Source organism: Cornus florida, unplaced genomic scaffold, assembly GCF_030987335.1.
Source record: "Cornus florida cultivar Cherokee Brave unplaced genomic scaffold, ASM3098733v1 CherokeeBrave_3.0.0_Hap2_Chr10, whole genome shotgun sequence".
Taxonomy (NCBI): domain Eukaryota; kingdom Viridiplantae; phylum Streptophyta; class Magnoliopsida; order Cornales; family Cornaceae; genus Cornus; species Cornus florida.
In genome coordinates this window covers 81,002,615-81,022,324 of record NW_026775580.1, presented here as the reverse complement: position 1 = coordinate 81,022,324, position 19,710 = coordinate 81,002,615, and the positions used below count along the sequence as shown (strand labels likewise).

The following is a 19,710-nucleotide window of genomic DNA, read 5'->3' as shown; positions in this document are numbered from 1 at the left end:
ATGAAATTAAAGAGAGGATAATGACTAACAATCAAAATATAAACTACTGATATTTTGCTTTTTCCAGAGTGGTAAAGAATAGAGAGTGTGAGGTTTAAATAACCGTTGCTTTAATTGGAATATCGTTAGCAAATCATCAAACTGTGATATTGATTTGACTCTCTAACGACAGTCAATAAGTTAATATCATAATTAATTACATTTATAAATATTGAAAGAATAATGAATTAAATTAAACCTCCAACCATCACCCTAAAAATTAATTAATTAAAAAAGAAGAAGATCTGATTTGCGAATCACGAGGAATGAAAGAAAGAAAATTGGAGAATCCTCTAGAAATTATTAAAAAGAAAAAAATGAGCAACAATAGCATTCTCAACGGGTGGCATTTTGGAAATATAATGGAATAAACGGGACAAAAGAGTTGACACGTCATATTCGCTAACCTCACCTTATGCTTTCCTTTATATCTGGTCTCCAACCTCAAACTTTATTACTTTTTTTTTTTGGTAGTTTGCTTTGGCTCACCTGTGTTTCGACCGTTGCTTTTCTCAACGTCTCTCTCTCATCAAGCTTCACCTTATTCCCACCATAACCAGGTACGATTCTTCACACTAATCACACTGCAAACTCGTGTCTTTCAGTTTCTTAAACACATCTTCTCAGGCAAATCATGAACCTTTCATTACTCAAACAGGTTTGTTGAATATCTGTCTCATGCTTTTGAATTGGTTGCTTTCACAGTTAATTTCGTCAACAAAATACTTTCTTTATTTTGATGCTTATGTATGTTTTTGAACACTCATATGTCTCAAACTGGTTTGAATTAAAAATAAAAATAAAAAAGAAATCTTTTTTATTATTTAGATTTTTATTTATTAATGAGTCCACTTTTATCTTAATTTTCTGTTCACCGGAGCTTAAATGGGTTTCATTTCCGTTTTAACTATTTTTTCTTTCCAAAACTGGGTTTCAATTTAGATGCTTTTGTGTGTTTTGGAACCCTTATGTGTCTGAAACTGGTTTGAATTAAATAAAATAAAATAAAACTTGTTTTTTATTATTTGGATTTTGGGTTATTGAGTTCACTTCATCTTAATTTTCTGTTTACTAGAGCTTAAATGTTAATACCCTCAACTGTGTTTCTCTTTTAAACTTACTGTTTTTTATTTTTATTTTTATTTTTTTTCGGTTGTTGATGATGGTGCCTGTTTCTTGGAGCACTCAATAGTCCTCATTCCCGGGCAATTTTTCAGAAAATTCTCTGGAAATGGCCCAAGACTGAATTTTGATCTTTCGAGAAATGGAGAGTTTTTACAATTTTATTGAATATTTAATTTTGGTGCTTTGTTCACAATTACTCTTTTGGAAATTCATATTTGTATGATTTTCTTTCATGGTCAGAGTTTGAATACAAATTTCTTTAGTTTCACGCGCTTTAGAAGCACTTTCCAGTCAAAAAGATTTCACCGCCCCAGTCTTTAATCTGAGAGTTCCTTTATTAATCATCTTTTGCTTCATTGCCTAGTTGATCTTCAGTCTCTTCATTTCAATTGGTTCTCTATATTGGCCTTTCAATGTTATTTTTATTTTTATTTTATTTTGTTGGAGTAGCTGAGCAAACTTTCACACACGCACACACACAACACACTGCACTATGTAAGGCCTCAAACCACTTACCTTCCTCCCCAAAAGATGAGCTGATAACACCCATGCGCCAGTGGTCCACTGTTGTTTTTTATTTTTAATTTTACCAGTTTTTATTGTTGATTACTTTCACTAATTGAATAACATATCCTTCTACCATTTTTCCTATTTTATTTTAATTCATAACTTATTCAGATTCTCCTTTTTATACCATTTCAAAATGCTAGGAGATAAATCTCCTTTTGGGTATTTTTGCAAGTTGTTTAGTTCACAATTTTAAACTAACAGTTCTGCTTAATATAAATATTAGTCTTGGAAAAAAAGAAAAAAAAAAGATTGTGATTGTTGCTTATTGTGGATGATTTGAATTCTAGTCCATGAACTGTTGAAAAATCTAAGAGAAAGCATATAAGAATCTCCATTTCTTTCTTCTGTTATATGTAATTGTGAAATCTTTTGGTATTACTCTTGCCTGTGACTTGAGAACTAAGAAAAGCACCATATCTTTTCAAAATTGTTTCCTTCTGTATGAATCCAATTAAAATCCCAATTTTATATTGTTTACTTCTTGTCAGCTTGCTTACCAGGAATAATTTTCATGTTCTCTTTCTATTTCTTGTCCTCTACATGTTACTGATTCTCCTTGATGAATCAGGGCTCTCAAACTTGCTTCTGTTGACAGCTTGAACAGTTCCTTACAAATTTGGTGAGAAATAAGCAACCATTCCCTCGCGATTTCTGTTTCGACTCGAGCATGAAAAATTCATAGAGATTGGCGAGGTAAAGGGATAGAGAGGTAAGAGATAGAAATGGGATGTTCTACATCGAAGTTGGATGATGAAGAGGCTGTCCAGTTATGTAAGGATCGAAAAAAGTTCATTAAACAAGCCGTTGAGTATAGAATGCGATTTGCCTCTGGACATATTGCCTATATCCAGTCCTTAAAAAGAATTTCTGCTGCTCTTCGTGATTATGTCGAAGGAGATGAGCCCCGTGAGTTCTTATTAGATTCATACACAACCACCCCACCCTTTACACCCATAAAGAAAATGAGCTCAGATTTCATCTCTATATCACCAAATTCCTTCTCATTAAAACCAATCCAATCCAAACACAACTCATCTTTCAAAATAAATTATCTTAGGTCAGGTGGGAACCAATCAGTTGCTGTAGAGGAGAGACCACAATCACCTGAAACAGTTCGAATTGAAACCTACTCTCCAATGCAACATTATGGGATTGATGGGTTTTTCGCAATGCAGTCCTCACCCATGAATTCCTCCTCATTCTTTTCTTTTTCCCCCAACCAGAGACCCAATTTTCCTCCCCCTTCACCTCAAAATTCCCAATGGGATTTCTTCTGGAATCCATTTTCTTCATTGGACTATTATGGTTATCCCACGAGGAGCAGCCTCGACCAGACTGTCTTGGATGATGAATACACTCGACTAAGGCAGGTTCGAGAAGAAGAAGGGATTCCCGAATTAGAAGAGGAAACTGAACAAGAAGAAACTAATAAGAAGGTAAATATGACCAAAGAGAACATTTACAATAATGTCAGCAGTGCTGAAGAAGAAGTTTTTGTTGAAGATGTTGATGAGGATGATGACGATGATGATGATGACTGCGAGACAGACAGTGGCAATGAAACCAAAAATGAAGAGAAAGGATTACAATCTCAGGGTAGGCAGAACACAGAAGTATCAAAAGCACAAAATGGAGGACAAGTTACAAATCAAGAAACTGCAGTTGCTGATCAAAAATGTAATGAAGGAACACCAGGGTTTACTGTCTATGTAAAACGAAGGCCAACATGCATGGCGGAAGTTATTAAGGATCTTGAAGATCAGTTCATGATTGTTTGTGATTCAGCTAGTGAGATATCAGCTATATTGGAGGCTAGCAGAGCTCAATACTCATCAACCTCAAATGAACTCACAGGTGTGGTAATTCAACACTAAGAGCTTTATTTATTCTGCCACCACTTTGTTTTTTTCCTTTCCTGTTTGTCCCTCTGAATCTATCATAGTTTTATTCATTCACAATTTAAATTTTTTATGTATAAAAAAGAATAATTCAATATTTATATTTTAGGAAAGCAGTAATCGATCTGAAATTGGATTAGAAGTGCATGTAATTTTAAGGGATTGACTTAAGAGCAACTAGCTTGTCTGGCTCTTTAAAGGGGTTATCAAAAAAGAAAAAAGCAAAAAAGAATACAAGGATCTGATTAGTGCCATTTCAATAAATTGATTCTTGTTTAAAAGAATAGTTATCATTTTTTTCAAGCTGATACAAGCTTTCTTTAGAAATGTGAAAAATGGATATTTCCTTGAAAACTGCTATTCCAAAACATTATGTGAAATCCATTACTTGAAAGAAAAGAAAAAAATAAATAAATAAATAAATTACAAGTAGCTCTTATTTGAAGATGATTCCAGGCAAAGCATGATAAGAATGTGCCAAAGGTTAAGATTCTACCATTAGGTTCTTCTTCAATTTATATTTAGGCCAAAGCTAACAGAGCAACGCATTTAAGTTTTTTTTTCAACCATAGATTGTCAAAAGAGAAAATCATTCTGAAGAGGAAGTGCTGGAGATTTACCTATAAAGCCTAAATTGAATAAAGTGGGATTTAGGCAAGTTACTTTCATCAAAAAATAAAACCTTTCGAAAAAAAGAGGGTAATGCTACTGTCAAAATAGGTTCACACCATTCTCATAATGATGTCAATTTCATGAGATGAATGAGAAATGGAAAACCAGCATATTACCGCTTCAAAGAGGGTAATACTGCTGTCAAAGTAGGTCCATATCATTCTGATTATGATGCCAATTTTTTTAGATGAATATGACATGGAAAACCAGCATACTTCTAGAATTCTTTTTCTGTTAATTTGGAAATTTGACACTACCTTTCTGTACTGCAAATATGGTACTTAGATGAGATCCTTTTAATGTTTTAAGTATCAAGTTTTATCTGATAAAAGATGAAGCCTTAATTCTTTTTCCATTAATTTGGAAAATTGACACTACCTTGCTGTGCTGCAAATATGGTACTTATAATGTTTTTAAGATTCAAGTTCTATCTGATAAAAGATGCAGCCTTAACTTTACAATGATACAAGCTAGTTACTACCTCATTTGCTAACCAAAAAAAAATGCTCTTCGGGAAGTGAGGTCTTAATTTCTATCCTATAACTTCCGCGATATTTATATTTCCTCTTGAAGTGTACGTTTATGTTTAAAACTTTTAGAATATCAATTTATGAGATTCTTGTTTTTTTGTAGCTATGAAAGTGTTGAATCCAGTAGCTTTGTTCCGGTCAGCTTCATCTCGCTCATCCTCATCAAGATTTTTAATCAACTCTACAAGCTCCAGAGATGAGGGTGATGAGAGTACTAGTGACTTCTCAGAGGAATCCACTATGTTTTTGGGTAATCACCAATCGACGCTGGACAGATTATTTGCTTGGGAGAAGAAACTCTATGAGGAAGTTAGGGTATATCTCTAAACTTCTTTCCATAAACAACCTTCAGAAAGGTTGACTTCTAATGACCAATAATGTGATCTTTATTACCCAATTTAGATGACATGATCAAGGAAGGAAGCAAAAAAAAGAAAAAGAAAAAGAAAAAAAAGCAGAATAACAATAAACTGTTATTTCAATAAAACACCTACTCCAACCTAAAGTTTATGCCTTCTTTTATAAGTCATTGCTTGAAGTCACTTATTAGGGAACATGATCTAGTTATAATGTGGAATCCATAGAAATTTGATTAACCCTCACTAAAAATGATCCCACTTAAAAATGGATAGTGGAAATCATAATAGTATTAAGTTCCTTTGTTGACATCCTGGGATGATAGATGGTAGACTTCAGATGACCACTGATCATCGAGTAGATATAGGGTGCGCCGGGCATACCAAGTCATTGGTATGCCAACCAATCCACGTGCACCATTCAAGTTGGTTGGTCCCACATACTCATAAAAACTACTCTCAACCAACTTGATTAGTGCATTTTAATTGATTGGGCATACCAATGATTTGGTATACCCGGCACACCCTATACCTACTCCGGATCATCCCAGTAGCTAACATTTCTGGGAAGTAATCGTTCAACTTCCAAAGTTGCTTTCTTTAACTTCTACAATAAGCAATGTTGATTTTGCTTGAAGTAATTGAACAAAATATGGCCTAGGTAGTTGTGCAATGTTCAGCTGTTTGGTCGTTATTTTTTAGTTAATGTTCCTGATGAACACACACTGACATAATTGCATACAATATTGGGTACCTGTGACTTTTTTCTGGGTAAATTTGGTATCTGTGACTTGCTAACAAAAATATCGGGTATCTGTGACTTCTGACATTGCATACAATATTAACTGTTCTGTTTGTTTTTCTTTTATATAGTCTGGAGAACGGATTCGCATAGCGTATGAGAAGAAATGCATGCAACTCAGGAACCAAGATGTGAAACGAGACGATACTTCTTCAGTGGATAAAACAAGGGCAGCCATTAGAGATTTGCATACCCAGATTAAGGTCTCAATTCACTCGGTCGAATCTATTTCAAAGAGAATTGAAACTTTAAGGGATGAAGAATTGCAGCCTCAGCTTCTAGAATTGATACAAGGGTATGTCATTCATCATTATCCCAAATGTATCCTACTATATGAAGCCTTGCTTATACCATATACAATCATTCTCTGAATAAAAACCAAATCTTTATGAAGATTCGAACTTTGATGGTAGAAAACCCACACGTTATATCATTGTGACAGTATCCTCTAAAGTACATGTTATTCTCATTTAGGGATACAGTGGCCTCTTTCAGTCCAATAGTGGCACGATATTCACGTATCACATAGAATATCTTCTGACAGTATGTATCTGTATGCGAAAGCTCTTCTGACAGTCATGTATCTGTATTATCAGACGCATGAGTTGAATTATGCATTATCTAATCTAAGAAAACTTCTTGTGAGAATATCATTCACTAACTAAATATAATGACGATGAAGAACAGGTTAGCAAGGATGTGGAAAGTGATGGCAGAGTGTCATCAATCGCAGAAGCGTACATTAGACGAAGCTAAGCTCTTACTAGCTGGCACGCCTTCAAAAAAGGGTAACGCAAAGAAACACACTATGAGTTCACCTTCTGAGCCACACCGGCTAGCCAGTTCTGCTGCAAACCTTGAGACAGAGCTCCGAAACTGGCGAGCATGTTTTGAGTCATGGATCACTTCTCAACGATTCTACATGCATGCATTAGCAAGTTGGCTCCTCCGTTGCCTCCGTTCTGATTCAGATACCTCAAAGTTACCATTCTCCCCTCGTCGATCAGTTGGGACACCACCAATATTTGGACTATGCATACAATGGTCCAAGTTCCTTGATGCCATTCATGAGGACCCGGTGCTTGATGGACTCGATTTTTTTGCAAATGGTGTTGGTTCTCTGTATTCACAGCAGCTAAAGGAAGACTCCCGGCAGACTCCGGTTGGGTCCAAGAGATTTGGAGGTGGGTTTCTGGCGGAATCTGGCGGGAAAATGGATATGATGGAGATTGGGCAGTTGGAAGAGGATGTAATGACTGTTGAGAAAATGGCTGAATTTGCCGTTAGGGTCCTATGTGCTGGAATGTCAGTTGCTGTGAGCTCGCTCACAGAGTTTGCTGTTGGTTCAGCAGAAGGATATGCTAACTTGGTCAAGAAATGAGAGAATGCCAAGTCATAGTCCAACAGACTAGGATGTAATTTCCGGTATTTTGTTAGGTAGGTTTTTTTTTTTTTTTTTTGGTTATTTCTGGTATTTCGTTCGGTAATTTCTGTAATTTCTGGTTTTTTTTTGGCTGGGGATAGGTAATTTAGTATGGGACTCCATGTAAATTTAACGTAAGTTTCTACACGCATAGAAGTGGCTATCTTACCATCTAATCCGGGATTTTGAGTTGCTATCTTATTCTCCTATCTAATTTGAGATTTCGAGTTGCTGAGAAGAGAAAGGAGAAAATAAAAGAAACTTAAGATCATAGAACTAGTGGGTGTTCTGAAAAAAAAAAAAAAAAAAAAGAAAAAAGAAAGAAACACACACTAGTGGGTGTTTAGGATGCTAGCGGTAAGTAATTTCATTTATAATTCCAATTCCCTTTCCTTCACATTCTTGGTAACCAAACAGAAAATATAATTTGATAACACAAGTTCCTTGATACCAATAGGCTACAAACAATAAAGCATGTGATACTAATAAGCTAAGGACTTCCTATATGCTGATGGAAAATGAAAATATTTGCAGTAAGGTAGTAGTAGTTAAGTGATGCAACTAGAAAAGGTTCCCAGCATTACATTGCAGAAATAAACAAAGCAATTACACAAAACAGAAACTCATATCTTGATCCACTGCTAACTTAGGCCACTCTGAATCCAAACACTAGTTAAAATCTCGTCTTTCAAAGAAAAACAATAAATAATTGCAATAATTGCTTACAGAAATGATTCAGATGGTAAAACAAAACTAACATTATTAGGGCTAGGGATATTGAACAAATAAATGGTCTAAACTGCAGAACACATTAACATCAAGGCTAGGGCTAAGCTTGGCATTTTGTAATTCTTATTTCAGAGACCACCATGCCACCTGGTCATCCCACTTGTGCAGATAACTAATATGCGCATCCCACAACAGAAATACCGCCATACTGATATATACAAGTTATTCGATAACATTATTGATAAAATGCATCTGAAACAGAACCTAAAGAATAATGGATTATAAACGAAAAGAGCTAAAAGTGAGATACTACACTTTCCTCAAATTAGGATACAAAAAGAGATCCATGTAGTCTTCTACAAAATAAGTCAGCCATAACAAGACTGAATTAAAATGATCTGAGCAATTAGATTTTGGCATTTTGCACAAGTTGACATTCATAGCCAAAAATGTAAAAGAAGACATTTATTTAATAAACTGGATATTCCCCCACAAAATATAGTTTGATCTATTTCACAATAATATCCAATCAATTTTTGTGCATGCATAATTTGCAAAATTTACATGCAGAAGGAAAAGAAATCTCATTAGGCTTGGCCCATAACCAAGAAAAGCTAGAAGGATTTAAGAAATAAACTCAATTGATAAATGTTTGTTTTAATCATCGTAACTCAGACTATCATCATCGTCGTCAAGCTCTACTTCAGTATCATCAGACCCACTTACGAGCGACAAGAAGACTAAGACCGCTACCAGCTGTGCTAATAAGAAGTATTTGGCTCTTCTTCTGAAGGTTTTCTCTTCCTCCGTCTTTTCCCTCTTAGGTTTGCTCTTGGGTTTTGAACCTGCTGGGATTATAAACTAGGTTAATTCTATAACCATGCACGAAGAAGGGGGAAGAAAAGAAAACTTTAAGTAGATAGTTGGGATTAGACTCTACAAACAGAAATTAATCCAAAAGAGAGAGAACCACAGAATGTGCAAGTAAAAAGTTAGCACCACAAAGTGCAAGGAACGGTTATAATGAAATTTTCTCAATTGTAAGAAACCTCAACATTAAATCACATCAACTCTAATGTCAACCAAAAATGCTCAATTACAGATGCAATTATAACCTTCTCATTGATTTAGTAAAACCTCTTTGATGTTTATAAAACTCAAAAAAGAATGTTGGATAAGTTGGGAAGCAGAACCCCCCTCCAAAGCAAGCAAGTCTGCGCACACCCAAGACTTTGGATGGCCTCAGGTTGTCGACATCTCAACCTAAGTGAAACCCAGTTTAAATTTGGGTTATAGTTTTTCAATAGAAGCCCAACCCAAGTCATATAAATGTTGTCCTAGATCATGAAAATTTGAATTGAGTTTGGGCTAAGCTCGGATTACCCACCCAAGTTGCATCCCTACGCACTAGCCAACTGTTGACAAGATCTCCCAAAAAAAATTATGAACTCACTTTTTCCATTAAAAACAGAGAACTACAAACATGAGCTTAAAAAAAGCTCCTGAATATCAAAGCCATGATATGGGGATAAAGCTCAAATCAACCAACAATGTTTGAAGGAATACCTCATGCCTTAGCCATTATGATTCAGGGCGTTGTTTTCTTAATAGAATTTTTATTAGGCAAATGAAACCATACCCTACTAGTCTATGGTATCCATCAACCCATGAAAATAGAAACAACTAAAAGAATAACTAGCAGAAGAAAAAGTCCATGCATGAAAACTGAAAGTAACTTACTCCAATTTGAGGGACCTCGTTTTGGTGCAGATGATGATGGATCTGAGCGAGCGCGTGGGATAGAAGAAGAGGAGGAACCAGCTTCTAAGAATGACATCTGAAGTTTTTCAGCATACTGCACAAGATTATTATACTCCAAGAGCTTGCTCCGCAGAACTGATGTTTCCTATTGGCACATTATCAAAGATTGCGGCAACCATTCTTAATATACCACAGGTAAAAGAAGTTCAGACTATTTCAATAATTTGATGGAAATCAGAAAGCTTGAACTGGACTATCTTCACAAATATGTAACAAAAATGTTTCATCCGTTCAAATAAGTTTGTTACAAAACCCAATACGTATAATACTAAAAAGACCACTATATAGATGATTGGATGCATTCTTCAATGACACACATCATGGTCAGGTACATTTTAGTCAAAATCACACTTTTTTCTTCTTTTCTCTAATAAAAAACAATCCTCTTGGGTAAATCACACAATTCTACTTTTTTAAAAAAAAAATAACAAGAATGTCAACAACTCTGACGCTCAATGTCGCGTGTTATGGTCAAGTACACTTTGAAGTTATATGTAGATTTTACGCATAGACATAGACACAGTTCTTAGTTGTCATCAAGGCTTTGTGTTTGAACAACACCCCAATGGCTCCAAGCCAGTTTCTTACTTACCTATTCACTACTTCAAGTAACAGTGTGCCTCTATGATTGGCTCAATTGTCAGCAGATCTTGAGATCCCATTAGAAGATTTTTAATTCTACTATTTTAGCAGCAGAAATCCTCCATTAACAGCTTTAATATGATTAACCGAAACTTGGGGCTGTCAGTATTTGAAAATGGATACCCAAGAGACTGATGAATATTTTGTTGACAATGTAATGTTTCTAGTAAAGTGGATCCACATAAATAAAAGCTGAAAATATTTGTCATACATCCCATATTTGACCCTACCCAGTTTTAAACAAATCTTCAATAATCAAAATTAGACATCCAACATGTGATGATAGAAGACGGAGGAGCAGGAGAAGAGGAAGGGTGTACAAAATTGCACATATATGAACTGTTAAAAGCTAGGGTCCGTCAACTGCCGAACTGCAACATTTCACCAAAGCCCATCTCTCACCAAAACAAAATGCCTACAATCTTCAATTAGATGGTTTAACCAAAACTTTCCTTAACCAAAGCTCATGTGGAAGCCGATATTTACTTAACAAAACTTTTCCAAACTACTCGAGGTCAGCAACATGAATCTTGTTTCATCAATCTGCTCTATCTTGGGCCATAACGTCAGACAAACCATGCATTATCATATATTCCATAAATATATCAATCCATGTTAGTTTTAGTCCCTTTTTCTACCATACCCTCAATGTAGACCACATGTTCTTCCCTGTGTCGGCAGTTATTGGTCTTCGATGCCCATGGAAAAACCATCTTAATCGGGATTTTTCTAATCTTATTACCAATTGGCACTACTACTTCAACCATCTCATGAATGTGCGTTTCAAAATTTGACTTTTCTTGTCTTAACAACACACCCATCTCAACATTCATATTTCAGTCACACTCATTTATGAATATGTTGTTTCTTCATCATTCAACAATATGTCCCATAAAGTATGCCTGGTCTAATCATTGTTTCAAAGAATTTACCTTTCATTTTTAGAGGATGAAGAAGCCAGAATCTAAATTAAAATTTTCACAGCAATTTATAGTAGTTTGAAAACTTGAAATCATTTAGAGTCATACAGATCGACAGCAGATGGTATAAAACTAGAGTTGATTTGTAGACTCCTATTGAGGTCTAAATTTTCTAATTGTGGAACCCGTTAACAGCCTTAGGGACCAAAATATCATGCAATCTCATGCTTGGGATCAACGTTTCTATTTCTAATTAAAAAAAAAAAAAAAAAAACAACGTACTCCCTCCGTCCCAAAATAGTTGGGTACTTCGGGAACTGTGACTCACAAACTGTGAGTCACAGTTCCCAAAGTACCCAACTATTTTGGGACGGAGGGAGTACTTTCTAACCCAACAAAAATTGGTTCTTTTTAGTATGAATGCATCTTCAATGAACCACAATTGAATACAAGAAAGATAAGAACTGCGGTACAGTTCATAAAGTACTCACAGGTAATGCTTGAAGTGTAAAAAGCACATGCCCAAGGAAAATTGCATCCAAACTTGTTGGCCTGTATTAAAGAACAGCGAAAGGTGGGAACGTCAATAGTGCATCAATATCATTTATCAGCTAATGACAACAAATTTTTTTTATTTTTTATTTTTATAAGTGAGCTCATGACAACCATTTAAGACCATAAAAGTTGCGTGAACCATTTGACTTGTGGTGAAAAGAAATTTATAATGCCATTTCTTCAGGAGTCACCTGTCTTCAAAGAAAAAGGACTGTTCCCCCAATCTAGTTGACAAGGATCCATAAGCAATAGTTGCTCTCCTGTAAATCTGCCCAATAAAAAGCACTGATAATTTTATATTTAAGGCATTTGTGTATTGTGTAAGTAATAAAAAGATAAAGAAAGAAGAAGAAATAATCAATTCTCCTAGTGGGTACCCACCTAACAGCAGCAGAAAACCCCTAGAAACGTACTTTTATAAGAGAGAGGGGGATAGAGAAGAGTGATGGAAATACTACCTCTTCTTCTCTTCGTTCAGCATTTTCTTTTGTTATCCCAAGTTGTTGCTTTGCAACGCAAGTTTGCTTGAAATATAGAAATTTTCCAATTGGCCATGGAAGATCTGAATAATAAATCTTATGTGCAGAACTTCCATCAGAACCCACCCAGAGTTCATACATTATTGCATCTGCAAGCCATGAATTGATCATTGCCTTCATTGATAACCATTCTGGAATAGCATGGACTTCAGAATCCAAATCAACAATACCATCTTCTCTTAAGCTCTCAATAACTCCACCCTTCTCATTGTTATAGGCCACATAAACACCAGACTCAACATACGGAATTTGATCTAGCAAAATTAAATCAACCAACGTGTTATGGTAACTGTGATCATTGTGCGTATTTATTGATTATAATAAAATTATGGACCACTAATCATTAGCTCATGCTGAAATTAAATTAGCAATTAATTTACAGAAATGCATGCTACAACAACTACACATTTCAATTGAAACAATAAATGAGTAATTCATGGTGACCCAATCATCTTTCCTAGTGAGAAATATTAAATTCGAGTTTAGCCACTCCTTTATTATGCTACAAAACATGGTCGAACAAAAATAATGTCCTCCTACGAAGTGTACGTCAACTAAAAAAATCTTTAAACCACTATATAGAGTTTTTTGCCATTTTGCATTATCAATAGCCAATATATAAATATAAGTCAGATCAAAAGAATAAATTATAGACAAGATAAAGGAGTGATGAAAATCTGAACATGCGGCTTCTAATTATAGTGAGTGAAGAGATACAGCTCAACTCAATAAAGCCTCACAACTCAACTCAATGAATCTTTGTGCAAATATCTAGGGTTTGCTACATCAATCATGTTTTGCCAACCATCCCATTCAAGGGAACAATTTGAGATAAGTAGCTAACCATGAGAGACAAATCTCCCCTAACAATTTTGGTCTTCCTCTCGCCCTACCAATTGAACCATGTCACTCCTCCTCGTCACTAATGCAGTTATTGGTCCTTATTTCGCATGACTAGATCATTTTAATTAGTTTTCTAACTTTTCTTTTTATTGCCGATTAATGCTACTTCCAACTTCTCATCAATGAGTTCACTTCAAAGTTTTTCCTTGCAATCTTGCTAGTATCCACATCAAACCCCCCGTTTACAAACTCCTTGTGTATTAAATTCAAAGTATTTGGTTCCACAAAGTATGGTTGGTTTCATAATGGTGTTGTAAAATACTTTTCTTTCAGATTCCCAAATGCGTGTGGATTGCAAAGCACTCCAGAATTACACCACTCCTCCGCCTATATGAATAACTAAGCCTAGATAACGGAAATGTTCATTTGTTAGTATCTATTTTCCATTGATCTTAACTGCTTATGCATTACTTTTCTTCTTGTCAGTTTATTTTTCTACTTCTGGTTGCTAGTTTCATTCCATAAATGAAATATTTCCCCTTATCTAGCTATCTTAATCCCTCTCAAATTCCAAAATCTTATTCCTAACTTATATAGCATTATCCCCAACTCAGTTTAAACTATGTGATTCATTGGCTTACTCAAAAAAACCCAGCTACATAAGAGATACACTCATATACCAGAAGTTGTAGCAAAGTAACACTCCATAGATTACCGGTTCAGTAAATTTGAAACAGATATCCCACTAAGGAGGAAGCACTAAACTTGGTAACAATCCAATGATCATCAAATGCCCTCTTAAGATTGAACTGTTGCAGGCTTCTTAAACTCTTCCCTTCTCTCTCTCTTTTTTTTTTTTTTGGCTACATTATACAAAGCCTTACTTCTGAAAGAACACTCTGTAAGATTATAACATGTTTGAAGAATTTATATGTGCCAAGGGAAGGGGAAATTTTGTCAAATTACACTGTCACCCCTTCGAAAGATTGGTCCAATGATACAAGCACACCCAAGGCGAGTGTAAATCAGGACAACCAGTCCACTTGACACAATAAGGCCAAGCAGAACCACTAGGTCATGACACAAATTAGCACATAAGAGAAGCTGTTTCATACAAATAAAGCCATAGGTTTGGTTTGTACACGTTTATTCATATTACCACCCCTAATGGCTGAGCCCTAAATGGTTGATGGCACTTTTAGTTGTAAGTTTATGTCTGTCATACTTTATTTAGTATTGGCTTTAGCTTATGTATAGTTGTTATGTTCCTAGTCTATTCATATTCCATTAGAAAATCACATTTTCTTGCAAGCCAAGCATTTAAAATAGCTCTCCAGATAAGTGCCATTTTTTTATTAAATAAAAAATTAAAAAAATGGCCACGATGAATGGTCTAAGAAGCACAAAACACTTCTAAGAAAGATACACATTAGTGTCAAACATCAACACTTCTCAAATACTCCTAGACACCTTCCTGTCACACTCCAGACGTGATGACAAATATATATTTTTTTTATATAGTTGCGAAAATGTAACCAACAAAGCTTCCATCTGTCCATCACATCAATCAACTGCTAGGTTATCCATGCTTACATAATCAAAACAAGATAAACAACCATCCCTCATTATAAGTGCATTCTGACTTGCTATTATCGAAGAATTTTGTTGAAAACGTATTTTGTTTTCAAGGTAATGCAAATATGACAAAATAATAATAGCTCAAAAAACAATACAATGTCACAAATAACAAAAAACACATCAAAACACGGGATGAATTAACATCAAACAGAACACAATTCGAGAACTAGATAGCACCAAACAGGGAAGGAATAGAAACATGAACACAATAAGAAATTACACAAGTACATATTTGAGATACATAAATACACACACATATGTATAGAGTACGTACCTGAATCAGGGTGAATTAGATTGTAATCCAAATCAAAGGGAACTTTCGCAAATCTTAGATAAATGTAAATGGGCAAGCATGACGGGCACGCAGTTGGCAAACCAAAACAGGGTTTTCTAGTCACAAGAGTCAGTTCTCTGTTGTTCACTTCATCCATGTGCATGTATATGTGTATAAATGACCGCACTGAGCTCTCTCCTCCTTTCTCTGATTCGCTAAAATCTATTCAGAATAATGCAAAAAAGGAGTTCAATTGGAGAAGAAAGAGATGTTAAACCCTAGGGTTTTGATGCAATCACTTGTAGGGTTTCTTGACCGAGGAGTGACTGTGGGTAAACACTTGTAGAATTTTGGGAATTGTTGGATGGTACGCTGGTAATTACGTATTGAATTGAGGGTCTTTGAATGTCAGATTTCGAATTATTTTAATTAGGCTCCAAAAAATGTGCCTATGCATAATGCCTCCCTAATGTATAAATTACTTTGGTTAAAAAATAAATAAACAAATAAAATTTTAAAATATAAAATAAACACGTTTTTGTTTAAAAATTATTTACTATTTCAACCCAATCCCAGTTTTCTTTACTTTTTTTTTTTAAAAAACTTTTTCTTTTTTAAAAAAAAAAAAAATTCCAGAACAATACTTCAATTTCTTTTCTTTGGTGGCAAAAGTAAAATAAAGAGAAAATAAAAGTAGTATAAAACATCATTAATCCAATTTTATCCAACCTTTTTTTTCTTTCTTTAAAGTTAATTTATCCACCGTATAAGGTGGTAGTAGGATTTTATTATTATTATTATTATTATTATTATTATTATTATTATATTTTTTTTTTATGGTAGTGTTGGACCTCTTAGAGCATTCAATAAATTATCACCGACCACGTGTAACCCTCCCCCATCCCACATTCACAGGGCCTCTAGTGGATTTGAACTCCTGACCTACAATTTGTGAGGTGAGAGTCTTTGTCATTAGACAATTTCCTTGCATTTTGTATGGTAAGATTAACCGTCTTTCTCCTGAACTTACCATAATTATTATTTTTATTTTTATTATTGTAGTCAAATAGTTTTACCTGTTTAATTTGGTCAATTTGAAAATTGAAAGTTCTCATTTTAAAAAAAGGGTGATGCTAGCACGAGGTCTCTCACATAAAAACTTTTCCTAAACTCTTTTTGTCTTTTTATTATGATGGTGTGCAAATATTAAGGCATCAATCTAACCATCGAAAAAATTTGTATGAAGATTGTATTATCAAAATATTACAAAAAGTTACACCATTAACTTTGAAATTTCTTAAAATTCATTTACAAAAAATTACACTTAACTTTGATCATCTCATGAGAAAGACCTCATAATAACCTCTCTTTTATATATATATATAGTTGCCCCCTCAAGGAATTATTTGCAGTTCTCATGCTTCCTGAGACACTAATGCCAAGTAACTTAACAACGGGCTAGTCACCTAGCAGTATCAGCCTCTTACTTCCTAAAGGGAGGTCAGGGGTTCAAGTCTCAAAAAAGACAAGTATGTGTGAGTACCAACTAAAAAAAAAAAACTTACCAATTTGAACCAACCCCTTGAAATTTACTTTTTTAAATATATATATATAATAATAAAAAAAAATTATATGCTACCTTATTTGACCGGCAATCTTGGATCTTTACCAAAGACTCACCCCAAGGGAACTTACTATAGCCACTAAGAGGGCCGGCCCTGAGATTCCCAAAATTTTGAGAGGCCCTAGGTAAACTTTCAAATGCAAGGCCCTTTAAGTTTCACACGCTCAAAAAAAATTATAAGAGTGCAAAATTTTCACACGACATTTTCAAATTCTACAACAAATATAATTATGTGTATGTGCCATGTGCATAAGACAACTAACTAATAACTATAAATATAACTATCAATTTATCACCCCCAACAAATAATTGTGCATCCGTGCAGTGTGCATAAAATAGCTAACTAATAACTATAATCTATTACCACCAATAAATAATTGTGCGTGCACGTGCAGTGTGCATAAGACAACTAATTAATAACTATAAAACTATCACCATCAATAAATAATTGTGCGCCTGTGCAGTGTGCATAATCAGAAAAAGAATGGATGTTTTAGTCTGTACGGATCACTAAATTCCACTTTGATTATCCATGCATATATACCCTTAGTTGTCAAAACAATAGTAAACAATTATTTCAAGGCATCGAAATAAATAATGTACTGGTATATGTTTTTTTGGAATTCATTATTCCTTTATCAATTCTATGGAATTACATAATACCCTAAACAGAGAAACCACACTAGCTGAGAATAATTCCCCATTCCCTTACCAAATTCGATGTGCATATATATTATATATACACACACACACACACACATATATATATATATTAAGTACTCATCGCAGTAGCATATACACACACACACACACACACACACACAAAGGTCATCCGAAGCCCCCATGTTCCATCTGTGTCATTTACTCCCTCTAAACTTCATTAACACCTCTCTGCAGCTCATCAGACCTCCGTATATAGATGTTACTAATTATCAATTAAATCCATTATTCCATACAACTCAGCAGCTCTAAACAAGACAAACTCTAACCAATCAACTTCATGACCTCTTATACAGATGTAGAACTTTGTCAAAACCAAAGCAAACAATCTCAATATTAAACACCCAATTCACACTAGTACTCTTAACTCTTTCTTTCACTTTCACATGCATAGTAGAAGACAAATACCCACCTCAAAAAAAAACCCTCGAATTATTAACACAATCTTCAATTCATAGTTCTTTCTTGGAATATTAGGTATGACTTAAATTCTCTTCATATATATAACGGCCCTTTCTCAGTTTTCTCTGCAAAATCATTTTAAGTCTAAGGCAAGGTTCAATCAACATTCCTTGAAAAGAAAGAATTAATATAAATGAAGCCAGAATGATTGCCTTGTAACCTGCATGATTTCAAGCAATGCAGCATGTGGAATAACAAGTGGCCAGCTATAATTCCACTTTGATTATCCAATTTATCCTGCCTTTATTCTAAGCCTCTAAGGTAAGGGGTAAATCTTCTATTTCAAGCGTCCCATAAATTTTCAAAATTCAATAATCAAGCAGACCAATGAAATTAGATTCAAATTGATCAAAAAGGAGATAAAAGATTCATAAACACGAGGAAAAAAAAAAAAAAGTTCAATTCCAGATTGGAAAAAGCGAAAAAGGAACCCAGTACAATATATTCGAATTATTGGATGAGTTACTTACTTGTAATCTTTTCGGTGCTGCTCCTGATGAAACTGAAGCTAATCTCCCAAAACCAAACACAAACCCAAATCTAATCCTTCGACTTCGAGCAAGCGACAGGAGCCCCAGAACACAATTAGTTTTTTCATTTTTTTTCTTGATTCGAAAAACGTAACAATGGGTTAAGAAATTCAGTGACTAAAAAGACAGCCAAACTGAACAAAATTGGGCCCATAAACCCAAACGTATTATTTCTATTATGGGCCAGCATTTTTTATTTCTGTATCAGCGTTTTTTTCAGTAGAATCAACTTTTGTTTTGGGCCAAATTTTGAGGCCTAGTATAACTATAGAGGTTGGACCAAAATTTGACGCCCCCAAATTTGGAGCCCATAGGCGACCGCCTGCGCAGGCGGCCCAGGGCCGGCGGGGACTAAGGTTTTAAATTGTGACTATATAAAATGGTCTTCATTTTTTTTTATTTACGGGGTATTTTTATTTAGACATGAATAAAGCTAACTTATTTACATTTATGGAAAGATTTAGATGTCCTTACATGCGAAAATATATACTCCTATATAAAAATATCCCTACTAATTTGTTGTAGGTGAGAGTAATTTTGAAATTTCAAAGCCCTACTTTCCAATGCTTGTTTAATCATGGTTGTCGATAAGAGCAATTAATTAGAGAAATTAATGAGGTCATGAGAAAATACATGGGCACTCTCACATTCATTTTATGCACCCCTAATAAATAATCAGTGCTAACGTTTTTAATTGTTTGCATGTTGTAACAACGTGACAAATAACATTGTCTCTAAAGTATGTAGTAAAGGGACAAGATTAAAATGGAATAAAGGGTGATCCAAAGTTTTGAACCATATTTGTTTTATGATTTGGATACCCACATACTTTCAAGGAAAGATTTGGGGTAAACTCATTATTTGATGTAGGTTCGTTCGTTTTGATGTAAAATATTTTTCATAAAATAGTTTTTTTTTTTTTTTAATGTTTGATTGTTGTAAAATATTTACGAAGAAAAAATATATTAAAATTTAACAAAAATAACTTATCCATAAAT

General features: G+C 34.5%; 2 protein-coding genes across 6 annotated transcripts; one reads left to right on the top strand and one right to left on the bottom strand.

The window, feature by feature from the left end:
• The first annotated feature begins 496 nt into the window (after positions 1-496).
• On the top strand, positions 497-7,591 carry LOC132279036 (protein ALTERED PHOSPHATE STARVATION RESPONSE 1-like). 4 transcript variants are annotated; one of them, XM_059780957.1, is made up of 5 exons: positions 497-599; positions 2,303-3,588; positions 4,938-5,149; positions 6,064-6,287; positions 6,680-7,591. In XM_059780957.1, exons 2-5 carry the CDS (start codon positions 2,457-2,459, stop codon positions 7,371-7,373), a joined length of 2,262 nt encoding a protein of 753 aa, XP_059636940.1. In that variant the 5' UTR covers positions 497-599; positions 2,303-2,456; the 3' UTR covers positions 7,374-7,591. The 4 variants fall into 4 exon arrangements, with proteins under 4 accessions (XP_059636940.1, XP_059636943.1, XP_059636944.1 ...); XM_059780960.1 differs by having other exon boundaries at positions 501-599; positions 2,330-3,588; XM_059780961.1 differs by lacking the exon at positions 497-599 and adding an exon at positions 606-697 and having other exon boundaries at positions 2,330-3,588.
• Positions 7,592-8,584: 993 nt separating this feature from the next.
• LOC132279034 (mitochondrial outer membrane import complex protein METAXIN-like) lies at positions 8,585-18,798 on the bottom strand. Of its 2 annotated transcripts, none has more exons than XM_059780955.1 (7): positions 18,653-18,798; positions 15,377-15,598; positions 12,541-12,875; positions 12,274-12,350; positions 12,019-12,079; positions 9,885-10,050; positions 8,585-8,992 (listed from the first exon to the last, which is right to left on the bottom strand). In XM_059780955.1, exons 2-7 carry the CDS (start codon positions 15,537-15,539, stop codon positions 8,802-8,804), a joined length of 993 nt encoding a protein of 330 aa, XP_059636938.1. In that variant the 5' UTR covers positions 15,540-15,598; positions 18,653-18,798; the 3' UTR covers positions 8,585-8,801. The 2 variants fall into 2 exon arrangements, with proteins under 2 accessions (XP_059636938.1, XP_059636939.1); XM_059780956.1 differs by having other exon boundaries at positions 8,585-8,989.
• Between the last annotated feature and the right edge of the window lie 912 nt (positions 18,799-19,710).